The sequence below is a fragment of the Myotis nattereri genome (genome assembly GCF_964212035.1).
Source record: "Myotis nattereri genome assembly, chromosome: 2".
Taxonomy (NCBI): domain Eukaryota; kingdom Metazoa; phylum Chordata; class Mammalia; order Chiroptera; family Vespertilionidae; genus Myotis; species Myotis nattereri.
In genome coordinates, this window is record NC_138076.1 from 197,363,253 (window position 1) to 197,380,935 (window position 17,683).

General features: G+C 35.2%; 1 protein-coding gene across 1 annotated transcript in view; it reads left to right on the forward strand.

Moving 5' to 3' along the window:
* Positions 1–17,683, forward strand: part of CFAP54 (cilia and flagella associated protein 54) — a gene marked incomplete at its 5' end in the record, with an annotated part of 249,288 nt that overhangs the window by 188,358 nt on the left and 43,247 nt on the right. The window contains 7 exons of the mRNA XM_081083442.1: positions 31–136; positions 1,201–1,294; positions 5,706–5,804; positions 6,408–6,549; positions 7,241–7,414; positions 8,983–9,206; positions 14,284–14,454. Of these exons, the coding sequence (XP_080939568.1) occupies positions 31–136; positions 1,201–1,294; positions 5,706–5,804; positions 6,408–6,549; positions 7,241–7,414; positions 8,983–9,206; positions 14,284–14,454 (1,010 nt within the window). The remainder of the gene's footprint in view (positions 1–30; positions 137–1,200; positions 1,295–5,705; positions 5,805–6,407; positions 6,550–7,240; positions 7,415–8,982; positions 9,207–14,283; positions 14,455–17,683) is intronic.

Genomic DNA, 17,683 nt, shown 5'->3' on the forward strand with positions numbered 1-17,683 from the left:
CATCTTTGTCCATCTTTTTTCTTCTTTCAGGCAAAATCGAATGTCAACTGTTGGTGGAGGAGAAATCTCCAAATTTGCAACTTGAGAGTTTATATGAAGCTATACAAATAAGCTTGAGCCATGATCAAAACTCAGGGTAAAGACAATATCTTTCCACTATTGAAACGATGTGTGTGTTGTGGTTTGAGCCCTGTGTTCTGGTAAGACACTGTATTGTACTGCCCACAGTAGGGCTAGTTTACTGGCTTCCATTGTCCATCAGGTTTACCAATTTCCTTTTCAAGCTTGTTGTTCTTGGCTCTGACCCAAGGTAGTAACAGTGATTATCACAGTGGCACACTGGACTGTGATTCCCTGTACTCAGATCAATCTCCTGTCAGTCCTAGGATTCCAGGGGCCTCCCTGGATGTGAAATTATATCTAGAAGGAAACTATGTGGATATTCACTCTGATAAGCAGTACCAGGGCTGGCCAACTTAATTCTGTGAAAATAAGGATTCAAAGGAAGCCGACATTATTACAATGACACTGATCTAAATGGCCCTGACTGACAGGTTTCATAATGAGCACAAAGACCTGACCCATACCAAATCCCTGCTTTCTGCATAACTCTAGGTGTCTCTTTTGATATTAGTGTAGGAGGGTTGAAAGAGGCTTGTTTTTTTTATTTTTATGTTTTATTGATTTGAGAGAGGAGAGAGAGAGAGAGAGAGAGAGAGAGAGAGAGAGAGAGAGAGAGAGATTGAATTGTTGTTCCACTTATTGATGTATTCATTGGTTGTTTCTTATATGAGCCCTGATCAAACCCTCAACCTTGATGTATCCGGACAACACTTTAACCCACTGAGCAACCTGGCCAGGCTGAGGCTTGGTTTTTAAGGCAGGTTCCTCCAGACTTGACCTTCATCTCTTTACTGCCTAGTTGGTTGGATTATTCTAGACTGGCCTTGATGTTACGGAGTGTTGCCAGTAAGGACAAGGTACAATGCTCAGCTTTCTTCTAGAGCTCCTCATTTCAGTAGGGAGGCAGATGCTAGTGTCTATGCCAAAAGTGCTGTGAGAAGAAGGTGGGAGTTTGGGACAGATGCTGGTTTTGTCTATTTATAACCTTTCATTTGCTCAGAAATTATTGGCAAATAATGGGAAGTAATTATGAGTGGTGAAGCTATTTATTAAGTATAATTCTATATATCATTTTAGGTTGATAAGGGACTCCTACCTAGAGCTTGCCCTAGTATATCTACATATGAGAAAGGCAAAGCACAAACTTTCATCAGCACCATTAACACCTAAGGTAATAAACTTTTATTAGAAATTTTAAGTTAATTACCTTTTGAGCTTGTTATGTTACTGTGCTATTGAAATAATGAGACTGATTTTCCTGTGTGACTTAGAGAAATTAATTCAGTACTTTGTAGTCATACTCATGTTTAAGTGTCTCTTTCAATATTTTACGTAAAGCTCTGGAAATAGGCTTCATGTAGACATTTTTGTCTGTTAAAAATGTTATCCATGAAGTATAGGTACATGTATGTAAGTCGTTAGTATTGATCAGGAAATTGCAGGAAATGAAATATAGCTTCAGTGATGGACAGGTAAGGTTCTCATTACTGATGTGGCTACAAATAGATCCCCTTGTGATAGAGTCATTAATTCACTCATCACACATCTGTCAAGCACCTACATGACCCAGGCAGTATTCTGGTAAGTGATTAAGCAGTGTCCAAGCCATACTCTGTTCTTGTTCTCCAAGAGATATTTTCAGAAAATTTTAGTATCAAATCTCTAATTTTTGAGAGCATAAACATGATATTAAACCATTAGGCAAATGGGCTTTCAGACAATTGAGTTATTCATATGGTAGCTGCCTTTGGTGGATAGCAACTAATTTTCTTTTTCCTATAAAAAACCTATACTTACATAGAGAAGTTACTTTTTGTGGTGTAATAAACACGTTTATTTCCAGTAAGAGAAAACAAAAATTTTTGTTTCCATTGCAAGTAGCAATACAAATTAATAGGATATAGGATAATAACATATCCCCTTTTTGGCCTTTACTAGAGAAGTGTTTTTAATTAAGAGCTTGAACAAGTCAGGATTTGAATGAGAAGAATAATATAATTCCATACAATATGATCATTATTTTCTGTATATCTTTACACAGTATAAATATTTTCGCAATTCATATAATTACTAGAAACAGAAAGCAGCCGAAATAAATGAAAAATTTCATCTGAGCACATTCAGACCATTGAAATATAATATTTGACAATTGTCTACGTATAGTCAATGCTTTATAAACCTTTAAGAAAGCATTATTGTTTCACTTTTATGCAATCCATATTGCATAAAAAGAGTGAGCATAGCACTGGTTTTGATTTGAATCTGAGCTTCATGGCATGCTAGCAGTATAATTAGAGCCTTTTCTAAGCTTAGTTTTCTCATCTGGTGAAATGGTTCTGTGATACCTCTTAGACTGACTAGGAGAATTAATGTAATGGGCTTGGCGTGTAATAGGTACTCAAGGGAACTGTTTTCCATCACTATGTAATTTCAGTTAAACATTTACATTCTAAAGTATTTTGTACATAGTAATTATTCAATAATTATTTGTTAGCTAAGTTGAGTTGATTTTCTTGAACATTCATTTATTTATTCATCTATTAACCAAACATGAATTGAGTGCTTACTGTATGCCTGGCATGTTGCTCTCTTTCCCTAAGGAGCACAGAGTCTAGCAAGGAAGAAAAATAATTGTATCACAATATAATGAGAACTATAATCAAGACATGTAAAGGCACGGAAGTGGAGCAAAGTAGGGACTAATGTGCCCTGGCCACTGTGGCTCAGTTGGTTGGATCCTCATCCCATATATTGAAAGGTTGTGGGTATGATCCCTGGTCGGGGCATGTATGGAAGACAACCAATTGATGTTCTCTCTCACATAAGTGTTTCTTTCCATATTGTTTATGGTGTTTTTAGAGACAAGTTTTTAATTTAATGAAGTTCATTTTATCATTTTTTACATATATTGTGCTTTTGGTGGTATATTTAAGAACTCTGCTTAACCCCAAGATGTTGAAGCTTTTTACCTATGTTTTCTTCTAGAATTTTTATAATTTTAGCTTTTAAGTTTGTCTGTGATCTATTTTTGAATAAATATTTGTGTAAAATGTGAGGTATTTAATCTCATCATTTTGCACAGAGATCCAAGTAGTCCCAGCACCATTGAATTTCCTTGGCACTTTTGTCAAAATTAGTGGATCATAAATGTAAATATAGATTATAAATGTAGACTTCCAGTACTATTCAACTGATCTATAAGTCTGCCTTTCCATGAGTATACTCTGTCTTGGTTACTATAGATTTTAGTAAGTTTTAAAATTGGGAAGTATATGCCCTCCAACTATGTTTTTACTTTTTAAGATTCTTCTGGCATTTTTGAGTCCTTTTGCATTTTCATATACATTTTAGGATCTGCTTGTAAATTTTTGTAGAAAACTAAGTATTTTGGTAGAGACTGTTGAATCTACACATCAATTAGGGGATAATTGCCATCTTAAATATTGAATCTTCTAATTTTTAATATGAATGGTCTCTTCATTTATTTAGATATTAGCTAATTTTTCTCAAACAATATGTTTTACTTTTAGTGTACAAATTTTGTACCTTTTTGTTACATTTATTTTTATTGTGAATGGAATTTTTCTTAATCTCATTTTCAGATTGTCCATTGCTATGTCCTGTGACTTTGCCCAAAACATTTATTAATTCTAGGCATGTGAGTGTATGTTGGGATTTTCTACATATAGGATCATGTCTTCTTCAAACAAAGACAATTTTACTTCTTTACTTCCAATCTAGATGTATTTTTTCTTTTTCTTGCTTGTTTTCATGGGCTAGAATCTCCTAGACAATGTGAGCATCTCCCCCATTAAAAAATGCCCACCCTATAATTTTCCTAGTCCAAATTTTTCTATTCTGAGCTCAAGCCTGACTTCCTCAATAAAGCTTTCTTCTTCATTCAAAATGATTTTTTCCCTTTTAAAATGTCTGCATCACTAACTGTTCTTACATTATAGTCATTTAATGTTATTCTGCATTCTTCATTTAATGCCTATTAGTCTTGCTTCCAGAATTTAAGTTGGTAAAATGTTCAACCTTATGTAGCCAGTATACTGACAAGACAACCCCGAGCCCAAGTATTTTCGTTACGGTTAATTACTATGGTCTACACATTTTGGGGGCAGGGCTGTATTGCTTAGGTCCTCCATGGGCAGATCTCTGCAGGTATCATTTGAAGACAGGCCACATTTGTACATTGCATTTCCTGCTTTGGCATCAGCATTATTCTTTGCCTTTTCCTTTCCTTGGAAGTCTTGTAGCCAGCAGTAAAAGAAAAATATTTTTTGTTATTTATTTTATTCTGTGGTTTTGTTGAAGATTAGAGAATTGGCCAAAATATGAGCATCCAAATATTAGAACCAAACAGTCTGATAGTTTTGCCCTGATTAGTTAAATCTTAAAATTTGACTATTGCCCTAGCCCATGGTCGGCAAACTGCGGCTTACGAGCCACATGGGGCTCTTTGGCCCCTTGAGTGTGGCTCTTCCACAAAATACCACGTTCGGGCGCGCACATACAGTGCGATTGAAACTTCGTGGCCCATGCGCAGAAGTCGGTATTTTGTGGAAGAGACACACTCAAGGGGCCAAAGAGCCGCATGTGGCTCGCGAGCCTCAGTTTGCCGACCACTGCTCCTGTTTGGCTCAATGGATAGAGCATCAGCCTGTGGACTAAAAGGTCCCAGGTTTGATTCTAGTCAAGGGCATGTACCTCCGTTGCAGGCTCCTCCCTGGCCCGGGTTGGGCAACCAATTGATGTGTTTCTCTCACATAGATGTTTCTCTCTGCCTTTCCCTCTCTTACACTTTCTAAATAATAACAATAATAAATAAAATTGACTATTAATGCTTATTTTAGTTATCTTTAAAAATGTAAAACAGATTTTATATGGTGGGTGGAGTTCTTTTCTTTCTGTTTCTGTAGCATTGATTTTCTTATGTTTAAAAACAGAACACACATGCACACACTCAATGTAAAACATGTCTTCATTCATTGTTACTTTTTGCTATTCTATGGAATTTTATGATGCCATCATCCCTTAATAGTTTCCTATTTAGAAATATGATAAGCAAATACCTATAAAAATCTTTAAGTAGTATTCTTATTTCTGACCTCATTACAAGTAATAGATTCAAATTTATAGCTTTTCTATTAAAATAGTAAATGTAATTTTAAGTAAACACATTATTCAAGATGCCATTGGTGTTCATTTTGTTATTATTCAGATAATGCAAGCTCATTATAGAAAATAAAAAAAAATATGGTAAGAAATAATTCAATCACCCTTAAAACCTGGGAAACACTGTTAATTTTCCCTGCTTATATATACAGGGGATATATTTATGTACATATCTTTATTAAAATGGGATCATATTTTGCGTTGTATATTGTAACCTACACTTTTCTGCCCCAATACACTTTTAACATCTTTTCATGACAATAGATACATAGACATTGTTTTTCTTAATGGCTGCATAGTATTCTACTAACGTCATCTTCAGAAGATGAGAAAATTGATCAGGAAACTTTATGATATCTTTATATATGTCTTTATCATGAAACATTTCCCACATTTTTTAGGCTTTTACCAGAAGGTATAGTTCTATTAAAGAACCAACAGTAAACAGATTTGAAATATACAGTTCACTGGCCTGGATTGCGATAAGAGCTGCTGCACAGGTTGGCGTGATGTTTATTTAATCTTCTTTTTATTGTAATATTGGTATTTTTCACCTTCCAGCTGTTAAGGTAACACAATGTATTTGTATAAGAGAAAGGACGTTTTCATGTCCTTTGGGCCAATGAGGTTTCTTTGGGAAGATTTATACTTTTAATATAGATAGTGTGGGGTTTTTTATCTTTAAATTCTTTATTAGTTAAGGTATTACAACTGTGTCCTCATCCCCTCCATTAATATAGATAGTGTTTTTAATCACTGTTAGCCAGACCTGGCTTTGTTTGTTTCAACTTTCTTTAAAGAAGATATTGGCAGATACACACATGCACATATTTGACATTTTGGCAAATATCTGTCATAGCTAGGTGAGGTAGCCTATTTAAAGTGATTTATACATTAATTAAATTGCCAACAGTGATAATTTATTTGACTATGATATATTACGCATGTTGGGGAAAACATTATTTTTGAGGTTGTCTTTGTATTGTCTTCCATGTATGTTGAATGCTATTTTATGAATTCTCTCCTTCACATTATTTACGTAATGAGTGATCTATGAATCAGAAAGCTTACATTTACTAATTCTAATTATGCATTTATTTAAGGTCAGTAAAGCTGTGCTGGCAATTAACTTGCTTATTGGAAAGAAAAACGTTAGGACTGATCAAGTCAGTCAAGCGGCATTACTTAGCATCCCGGAATTTGCCACTGTGGACCTTTTGTCTTCATACACAGATTATTTGCTTGGTATGTTCGAGTGTATATGAATTATGATTTCTTTATATTATTGTCAGTACTTATCATTTTCAGATTTTAGTGCCTGTCAATTCCTTAGGGAAGTGAAATGAAATTTGATTTTAATTTGCATTTCTCTGATTTTCAGTGATGCTAAAAATTTTGGCCATTTGGGTTTTCTTTTCTGTGAGTTTCCTGTTGAAATTCTCTGTCCAGTTAAAATAATATTTTTATTTATTTCAGAGAGGAAGGAAGAGGGAGAGATAGAAACATCAATGATGAGAGAGAATCATTGATTGGCTGCCTCTTGTGTATGCCCCACACTGGGGATGGAGGCACAACCAGGCATGTGTTCTGACTGGGAATCAAACTGTGACCTCCTGGTTCCTGGGTCGACTCTCAACCACTGAGCCACACCAACCAGGTCTTTGGACTGTTTGATTTTTCTATTGGACTGTTTGATTTTTCTTATTGATTGATGCAAGGGTTATATATATTAGAGAGAATCACTTTACATGTGCTTTAAATACCTTTTCTAGGTCTCTGGTTTATCTTTTAATTTTGTGTTTATTATTTTTTGTGGCACATTTTTTTAAAAAATCAAATATAGTCATATGTGTTGGTTTTTCCTTTATAAATTGGACTTTTTTCATGTTGTTATTTTTCAAGAAAAGCATATTTGTTGTTATTTTTTAACTTTCAGATAAGTACCAAGTTGCCTTCCAGACTGGTCATCCATTTTTTTACCAAACTGATGACAAACCTGAGCATACAGATGCTATAAAAAAGACTACGACTAAAGTAGATATTACCTGGATCCTTCTACTACGCTACTACATTCACCTGCAAAGGATTAATAACATGAGCAAGCTGCTAGGTAAGTTTTTGATGTGTTGAGAAAGAACATATGTCCTTCCTATTTCTGTTTAGGTCATGCTTCTTATTTAGAATTATAAAATACTTTTGATATCTTTCTGAGTGAATTCTCATCAGAAAACAAAAATTTCAGAGGTTCTTAACCTGAGACACACAGACCTTTGAATACAATAATATTCCAATATAATTGATTTCCTTTGATATTTTATATGTTTTATTTCATGCACTTAAAAATATTATTGATTGCCAAATTGACCCATGGCTTGAAACAGTTAAGAACCAAAATAATCGCCCTAATTGGTTTGGCTCAGTGGATAGAGCATTGGCCCTCGGACTGAAGGGTCCACTGTTTGATTCCAGTCAAGGGCAGGTACCTAGGTTGTAGGCTTGATCCCCAGCCCTGGTTGGGGTGCATGCAGGAGGCAACCAATCAATGTGTCTCTCTCAGATTGATGTTTCTTACTCTCTGTCTCTCTCTCTCCCTTCCACTCTCTCAAAAAATCAATGGAAACGTATCCTCGGGTGAGGGGTAACAACACAAAAGAACCAAAGTGATCATAATTTGACAAGCTTACATTGATGTAGCTAAAGAATATCCAGAAAAACTGGTAACATCTTCTTTACATCAGTCCCTTTTGTGGTTTCATGAAAATGTATATTATTGTTTTTAATCTGTGCCCATGAACTTGGTGATTCAATTAGACCCACCCCAGGTCCTAGTGATAGAGAAGCCAGCAGGGCTAATAGTCGCAGAGTGGCTAAGCATAGTTATCAGGAGTTTGCTAACTTCTGAAACAGGCACTCAGAAGGCATCAGGGGTAAAAGGTGCATTGCAGTAGGTGTGAGAACAATAGAAGTTCAGTGGCGAAGAAAGCGGACATGAGCCAGTGCAGGAGACCCTGCCCCGTATCAACTCAGCTCACCTCTGAATTCACCTGCTGGCACTTCCCATGTCAGGTGCCCACAGTGTACTGCTTTTCTGCTCTGAGTTTTCTCTTACTGGGGCCCAAAGAAAGGACCATCTACCAGGATTCCACACATCCGGGAGTAGCCTTGGGCGAATGAAGCGGGGAACTGCGGGGTTAACCTTCCAGCTTCCCAGTCCTGTGATGGACAGTTCTTTTCTCCGAAGGGCCCTGTCAGGACTGAGCCTTCATTGTTCATAGTTGTAGCCCATTCATTACCTCACTCTAATTGGCTCTTTCCTTTCCTCTGTCACACTTTGCCGATTCCCTCACTTGTGCTCCTTAGATCACTTCAAATAAGTTACCTGCACCTAAATTCTTGCTTTAAGATCTTTGGGGAGGGGGAAGAGCCTTAAACATGATAGAATATTTTACATTTTTAAATCTTAGAGCCTGAATTAACATCCTGACATGCTTCTGAGATTTTCTTTCCTTTCTGTGGCAAGAGGCAATTCCATTAGCATATAAGCTCTAAAAATGGAGTATGGTTGTTGGGAGCTGAGGTGGGAGGTACAGGACAGTGGTTAGTGAATAAAACCCAATAATATTGAGACCGTTCTGCTATCTAATATAACTCTAAATGAAGGTATTTTTCTTCCTTCAGCATCTCCAAAGCCAGGTTCTGGAATTTCTTTACCAGATGATACACTTCTCACGTCCCTTTTCAACTCTGGGTTGATTTTGCGCCAAAAAGAAATGCATAACTTTCTTAAAAAATTTTTACTTCTGTATTCTTCCTCTTGTATTGATGAATTTCCAAGAGAACTATTTCAAGAATTGGAAAACCAATTTTGTTTAGAAAAAAACTTATTTGAATCATCAGCCAAGGTAATGTTTTAAAACATTAGAGATTGTCATAAAACTTCTAAAGCCATCCTTATGTTTCTGAAGGGAGCACATTAATCTCAATGCTGGCACGAAGATTTCTAGGTTCCCCCAGAGTTCCCGGGGCGGCCCCTTTCTGTTTTGCCATGTCGAGAAGCCAACCAAACATCCTGATTTTTAGGAAAGTTCATATTTCAAGTGTTATGGCTGCTCTCATAAATCTTCAGAATGCCTCAGAATTTTCTTTATTCCTGCAAATAACATCTCTCTGGCAGTCATTTTGCGTGTATTTTTCAAATCATTCATTGTGTGTATTTCTTAGAATCACACATGTGAATAAGTAGGGTAAAAATTTTAAATAAATTAAAAGTTTGAAGTTTGTTTTTCAAAATGTTATTACATTGGATGGACTTTCCCAAAATATGTAATGTGGAAACTTCTTTTAAGTTACCTATTGAAGAGCAATAAAAAGAGGTAGTATACATGAAGTTTTTTTAAAGCTACTAGGGTCTTGAATACTAGTAATGCTTCAATAAGCTACCAAAAAAAGATAGATTGGAAGATACTGAAAAGTAAAGGGGTCGTATTGAACATAGAAATGTGTATCTTCAACATTTTGCAGTTTGGTATCTTCAACAAACATATGTTGAATACTAACAGTGTACCAGATCCTCTTAGTTGGCAGAGAAAAAGAAATCGATAAGGCCTCCTCCTTGTACATTGTTTGTTGTGGTAGCAGAGAAACATGGTAGAGTTAGAGCAGAAGAAAATCACAGAACTTCATAGATTTTTTTAAAAGAGAAAATGGCAGGGTTAGTATCAGATAGAATGTAACAATTTAAATCTATTAGTTATTTTTTGAATAGTGGGTAAGGGCTGATTGGCAAAGGATAGATGAAAGGGAGTTATCCGAGAGATGATGAGGTAATGAAGTGTATGATCTCAGAAATGGGAAGGAAAGGGTACATGTAAAAGATATTGCTTAAGTAAAATTGGAAACAAAACACCTTAGTGTCCCTATGAAGACAGAAAGTAAAGAAGAGGAAATTCTAAGTCTATTCCAACATTGGAACTTCTGTCTATGATCCTCAGTGCATGGTAACACCATTAGCAGATATAGCAAAAGCCGGAGAATGAGAACATGTGTGGAGGAGGCTGGTTTATTATGCTCTGTAGATAGAGTTTGAGATTCTAATAGAAAACTCAAGTGGACATAGTGTATTGTAAGTTTCCAATAGGTATTTGTGAAATGAATAAATCAAATTAATTGCATAGAATTATTTCAAAACTTAAAAAATTACTCATTTATTTTGAATTATTTTGACTTTGGACTTCCCCATTATAGCACTTTAATTTTTGCAATTATAGTCTTGCCCATGCCAGACTGGCCACATTTGTATTGTCAACCATCTCAGAGAAGTGACCTGAAAACTGGCTTGTTCCAAATTGAGAACCTTTGCTCATCTTGTCCTATTAGAAAATGATAACCTATATCCTACTAGTAAACTTATGTTTTAGATGGATAATACTTTTTTTAATCACTGTTTTGAGTGAGAGTGGGGGTGACTGTTAATACATAATGTTTTTTTTTAAAACGACTGTTAATAAACTGTGGTTTTTAAAAAGTAATGGGAAGACCCACCAAGGATATTTAAGAATTCGGTTAAAGCAGTGATTGTCAGTTGGGGTGAAGGAGTTGTCCCCAGGACAGTGTATTGGAATCCACATGGGAGAATTTTTCAAATTATTTCCTAGATACTGGGGTATTGGCAGCATTGTCATTTCCTGCCCAGATTCTAAATAATTTGAGAAATAAAAGAGTAAGACAGATTGGGATTCAAACATGCTTGCCTTTATGAACCATAAAGTTGACATTTTAGGATATAGTTATATTTACTGGAAAATGGGCTTCCTAGTAGTCAGTAGCAAAGTGGACAGATTTACCAATCCAGCCATGTGTTGTTTTGTTGTTCTGTTTTGGTTTTGGTCACTACAGGCCTCCTTAAAAATCTGTGGGGACACAGTCCCCTTTAAAATATGTCATATGAAGGCGCATAGAATATTCACTCCCTACAAATCATTCGCTCCTAAGACATAAGAGCAGAACTATGCGTATCCAAAATTCTATTCTCCAAATTCATCAATCAAGTAACTCTCTCCCAGGGAGATGAGTGAGAGGAGATGGGAAAGGCAGGAATGTAATGTTAATGCCTGGCCTTCTCCAGGGATGGAAGCAGTAGATAGTGGGATGAAATAGTTTCCAGCGAACACCAGATTCTGATTCACTCCCCAACCCCTGGGAACTGAAACTGCCTTTGAGGATTCTAGTGTCCAGGTGCCTCAGGCATTTGGAGTAGGGGCCAGAGAATGGGAAGGCTCAGAACTGTAGTGTAAACAGGTGTATTCGTGTGAATATTGCACAGGAGTTCGGAAACTAGTATGTGTGACTTCTTCAACACTGTTCTCAACGGAGCTCTGCTTGAGTATTTTCGTATTAAGGTCAGCCTATCCTTACCCAGTTGCTCAGGACAGTGCTCCAGTGTACAGCCCTGAATGTGTTGTGGCTACATGTGACATCTCTAGTGGCAGCAATGTTATCGAAGGGATGTTCCACCCTGTTTGCTCTTTTTTTGGATATAATTAGTGTAACACTCGCCAAGGATAGTCAGCTCTGGGGATCACTGCTTCCTGGCTGACAGGTGTAAGCCACCTAATCATGTGTTTGTTTCACTGGGGGAGACAGCTAACACGCATAAAGCCTTTTGGATTTTTAAAAAAATAAACTCCAAGCTTGGTTGATTTTTATAATGACATTTTTTTTGAGCCTTTAATCACTCTGGAGACTGTTTCAAGCAAACTCCTTCCATGATTTGCTACTTAAACCTGCTCCCTGCCTACCACCCCCCCAACCCACACACACACACAAAGGAGTAGATGCCTTACCAGAACTGTCCTCGCTGTGTGTCCTGCTCCTCAGTTTTGTGGGTCTGTGTGATGGCCAAACAAAGGTGCTGCACAAAGCCGGCTAAAAGTCCCCCCCCCCACAGAAGGATATGATTAAAATTGTGCACGATGCTGAATTATCCATGTTTAGACTATGCCTGTGACAGTCTGTGGAAGGCCAAATATTTGTGCAGAGTGACTTGTTGTTTATGGAACTGTGGCAAACAACAGTTTTCCTGGCAGGTCTGGATTTCATTCCTTTCAAAGAATAAATCAAACATATCAAAGTACTCAGTATATATAGTATATCCCATCAATTAGCAGATGTAATTAATCCCATTAGCAGCTAGGTAATGTTTTTAAAGATAATGGAAAATTACATGCCTATTTTGATAATGACTTCTGTTAAAATTCACCGTTGCTAGACCATCATGCCAATGCTAATAAACACTGTATATATTAAAGAGAAAGCTATTTGATTATTTTCTACATTTAGCTAGTTATTAAATACTAGAGGCCTGTTGCATAAAATTCATACAGAAGGCCCCAGCTGGCCCTCACAGCCCCAGCTGCCTTGACCAGCCCTTGCAGCCCCGGCTTTGTCCAGAGGGTCATCTGGAAGGTCATTCTGCTCTACAGTCTAATTAGCATATTAGCTCTTTATTATATAGGATAAATTCTTTGCTGAAAGAGTTATCAGACCCCTGAAAGACATGCAGATATGAAAAATATGATAAATTATTTTTGTGAATTAATTGTTCATCTGATTTTTTTTGGTGAACTGCCTGACATAGAATTAATTTTTTAAAAATATTTTTTATTGATTTCAGAGAAGAAGGGAGAAGGAGAGAGAGAAACATCAATGATGAGGAAGAATCATTGATCAGCTGCCTCCTGCATGTCCCACATTGGGGATCGAGCCTGCAACCCAGGCATGTGCCCTGAGCCAAATCAAACCATGTTGTCCTGGTTCATTGGTCAAGGCTCAACCACTGCCACACCAACTGGGCAGACAATCTTAATTAAGTGCTTTAATATGATTATTTAACTCTGATAGTTTTGATTATTGTACATTTTAGTTGTGCGTTTAGTATCATAGTGCTATCAAGTGAGGATTCTGGCTTATCATATCCTTTCATGATAGTTTCTTGACATTTTTGAAGTTTGCACCTTTAATTCTACCTTTCAGTCAAGGCACATTTTTTTCTTGTGTCAGTAGACAACTTGAAAGGTCAATGTCTTTCTTTTTCTTTTTCTTTTATTTTGAAGAGTTGCATTGACAGCCTTATATTTTATCTTGAATAGGCTCAGAAATAAGGGGAGGTATAAAGCCTTGTACAAACAACAGGCATTTCTTTCTGGGCACTGACATGGTCTCCGTGGTCACCGAGCCTTGAGATAACTTAGATGTCAAGAGGGGAGTAGAATTGCTTCCCAGCCACCATGATGTAATATTGGGAATAACAAGAACTTAATTTTGAAATTAGTTCACACCCCATTGAAGAAGGTCCTTTTTAGACTTCAGATATTAACACTACTATTATCTCTAAGGCTAGCCTTATTTTGTTGATATCAATCAACTTAAAAAACTTAGTAAATAACTTGTGAAATTCTAGCGCTTATGATTCTTGAAAACTTTTGATTCAGAGACAAAGTTTCATCAAAGAAGCTGTGCCCAGATTTACAAAGGAAATGAGAACAATGGATTTTAACATTTTAGAGCAAATGCTGTATCTTATTTTGCTTATGGCACTGCAAAAAATTATGACCATACTCTCAGTAGATTTGCCACTAAATAAATCAGAAAAATGTAGAAGAGGATGTTCTTATAATCCATGGTGACCTTGAGAGTGAAATGATGGCATGAACATTTTCACTTCTAGATCTTTAATTTGGGATACTCGCCAAAGTGGAAAACATTTATTGAGTCCTCTGGGTTTCAAAGCATATTTTTCTGTAAGAGAATTCTCTCCGTGGTAATCAGGGACAGTTTTAAGATCCACATCCATAACACAAGCTGAAAGAATTTCCAGATTTATCCAATGTAGCCCATGTTGACTGTATATCAAATGAATGTTTGCAAAATTGAATGAATTCATTACCAGCAATTAAACTGATGTTTTGGTTTGTTCCCCAGGGACCTCGTGAAAGTTCTGTACATTCCATTTTATCATTAAAGTTGCTTTCCAGCCAAAGTACTGTTGATTCAGTTTCATCAGATATGGCAATACAAGCTTTAAACAAAGAACTTTGCTTTCAATGGTACATCCCTCCCCTGGAAAGACCTCCAAAGGAAGTAGAACCTATGGTATGAAACATAATTACAAAGCTGAATCTTATATTTAGAGATAATATTTAACTTTCAGAGTAGAGAATATCCTTTTATATAGACAAAAAAAATACAGCAATATAGAAACTATGTTGTCTAATAGAATAAATCTGACCAAGAAAATCCTAGGAAAGTCTTCAAGCTGAGATCATTTTCCTTTTCCCTAATCTTAAAGGGAAATTTTCCAAGGTGTCACCATTACATATGTTTGACTTTTTTTTCTTTGTAATTACTCTTTATCACATTTAAGGAAGTATTTTTTTCTACTGCCACTTTGCTAAGAATTTTTATCATGAATATTTTACTGTGTCTATTAAGATGACTTTATGATTTTTGTCTTTTAATATGATAATGTATTTTTTAAATGTTAAATCAACCTTGTGTTTCTGAGATAAACTCTAATGGGTCATAATGTATTAATTTTACTGGATTCAGTTTGCTATGTTTTGTATTAGACTTTCGCCACTGCTTTCGAGAGTAATATTGGGCTATAAATTTTCCTTTTCATACTGTCCTTGTGAGATATTATTTTGTTTCAAGCTTTTGCTAAACTCATAAAATGAGTTGATAAATATAATCACATTTTTCTCTTCTGGTGAAATTTGTAGTAACCTTTTTCTTCAAATATTTGTTAAGAGCTCATTAGTAAAGCCATCTGTTCTTAGGTGTGTGTGTGTGTGTGTGTGTGTGTGTGTGTGTGTGTGAAAATATAAGACTCATGATATAATTCTCAATAGTTAGAGGTAGTTGTTAAACACTAGTCTTTACTAATGTACTGGTTCGGAGTTGGTAACAGTTCTGTTTGGGACAATATCTGTTCTAATAGTAACTATGCCAAAACTCTGTAGAACATTGAGGTTTTCTATTTCTTCTGAGTCAGTTTTATTTAAGTTGCTTTTTCCAGGAATTTTCCCATTTTATTTAAAATTTTTTTTCACTTTTAATCTGCTATATTTGTAGTGAAATGCCCCTTTTCACTTCTTATTTGTGTACTTTTTCTTGATCATTGTCACCAAAGGTTTCTTATTGGTTAGTTTTATTTCATTAATCAATATATACTTATACTTTACCTTCCTAGCTACTGGCTTCTTGAGATAGCTGTTTAGCTCAATATTTAGTCCTTTCTTTCCTAATATATGCATTTTAGGCCATACATTTCTCTCTAAACATTGCTTTGGCTCCATCCTACATATTTTTTGATAGTATTATCATGATTCAGTTAAAAATCGTCTTTCAATTTCTATGATTTCTTCGACTCATGAGCCATTTCAACATGTGTTTCTTAAATTCTGAACTATATGGAGTGTTTCTAGTTATCGTTTTTATTTTTTCCTAGATTATGTTGCTCTGAGGTAATAAAAAATGCTCTGTATGATTAATATTTGTTGAAACTTGTTTTTTCCTCCAGGAAAAAGTTTGTTATGTAAATATCCCATTTCTCTTAAAAAAGAATGTGTACTCCTCAGTTACTGAGGCAGTTGTTCATATATGTCTCAAAGGTCAGTCTGGCTAGTCTTATTCAATATTCTATATTCTTGCTGATTTTTATATTTTTCTTTGCCTTTTTTTTAATCAGTTGCTGAAAGAATTATGTTTAAGTCTCTCACAGTGATTGTTGTCATCTACTGTTTCCTTGTAGTTCTGTCAAATTTTGCTTTCCACCATCTGAGGGTGTATTCTTAGGCACAATCTGATTGCTAACTGTTATCTTCTTGGTGAATTGAGAATGTTATCATTGTGAAGTGATTCATAGCCTTTTGGTAATAATGTGGATCTTTCCTCATAACCTCTGTTTTATTTGATGTTATTGGAGGAAAATAGCTTTCTCGTGGAGCTATTTTCAATGTATCTTTTTCCAACCTTTCACTTTCAACCCTTTTGTGTACTTGTGTTTTAATTTTGTTTTTAAATAAAAGGTATGCATTGGATAGTTTTAAAGACAGTTTAACAATTTTTTATTTTGACTGGAGAATTTAATACATTTACATTTAGTGTAAATACTAATATTTTAAAGCTACAATGTTACTTTGTGTTTTTACTTGTCTTAGCTTTTCTGTTTTTAATTTTGTTACTTCCTTTCTTTGGAATGATTATCTTTTATCATTAATTTGTTTCTATGTGAGTTTTGAAATTATTCACCCCTTTTCCGTGCTTATAGTGGGTACTGTCAGGACAACATACATAACATAGTCGAAAGTTAATAAATGTTTTTACCCCTCTAATGGCTTATATGATATTACTGTGCATTTTAAAGCCCAAATAATATTATTTTAAAGTTGTTTTATACAAGTTCGTTTCCTATATATTTTTCTACATATTCATTATTTGCTTTGGTTTTTTTAACGTTTCCTTGCATTTTAGACATTCCATGTAGGATCTTTTTTCTTAATTTTTGTAGAAGTATGTACTGTGGAATGTTCTTTGGTTGGGCTCTTCTGGAGGCAAACACTCTCAATTTTTGTTTGCCTGGTAAATGTTATTGTTTTACATTTATTTGTGAAATAAGTCTTATAGAATAAAGAATTCAAGATTGGAAATTAATTTATTTCAGTATATGGATAATGTCATCTCTTATATTGCTACTGTTGAGAATCAAACGGTTGTTGCTTTAAAGGTATTCTGACTTACTTCATGGGTTGCTGTTGAATATTCTCTGTCTTTACACAGTTTGACTGGGAATAATTATTTATTTATTTTGCTCACATTAGTGTAATGGTTTAGAACACAGAGTCTGGAGCCAAATGGCCTTGATTTGAATTCCAGCTCTGTCACTTAACAATTTTTTTGCACTTCAGTATATTAGTTAACTTTTCTGTAGCATGGTTACCTTCATCTGTAATTTGAGATAACTGTGTAAACACATAACCTCAATAAATAGTAGTTGTCATTTATTATATCAAATTATTTTGCTGTTTTAAAGTTTGACAACTTCAGATATTTATGTAATACACTTGCTAAACATTATTTAAAAGCACCTTTTAAAGATTAGCAACAATATCTCTTTATAGATTGTTCAGCTACCTACCTTGTGCAGAAAAGAGAGTAAACTGTGCCTAAGCAGCAAAATTAAAGTTCATAGCAAATTGGTGGAAAAAAAACCTTAGTTTGCCTGTAAATGTTATTTACAAATTAGTATCACACATGTAACTCCTTATTTTAATATTTATTATCTTTACCTTTTTCGATATCTATGTCCATATGCATGGCT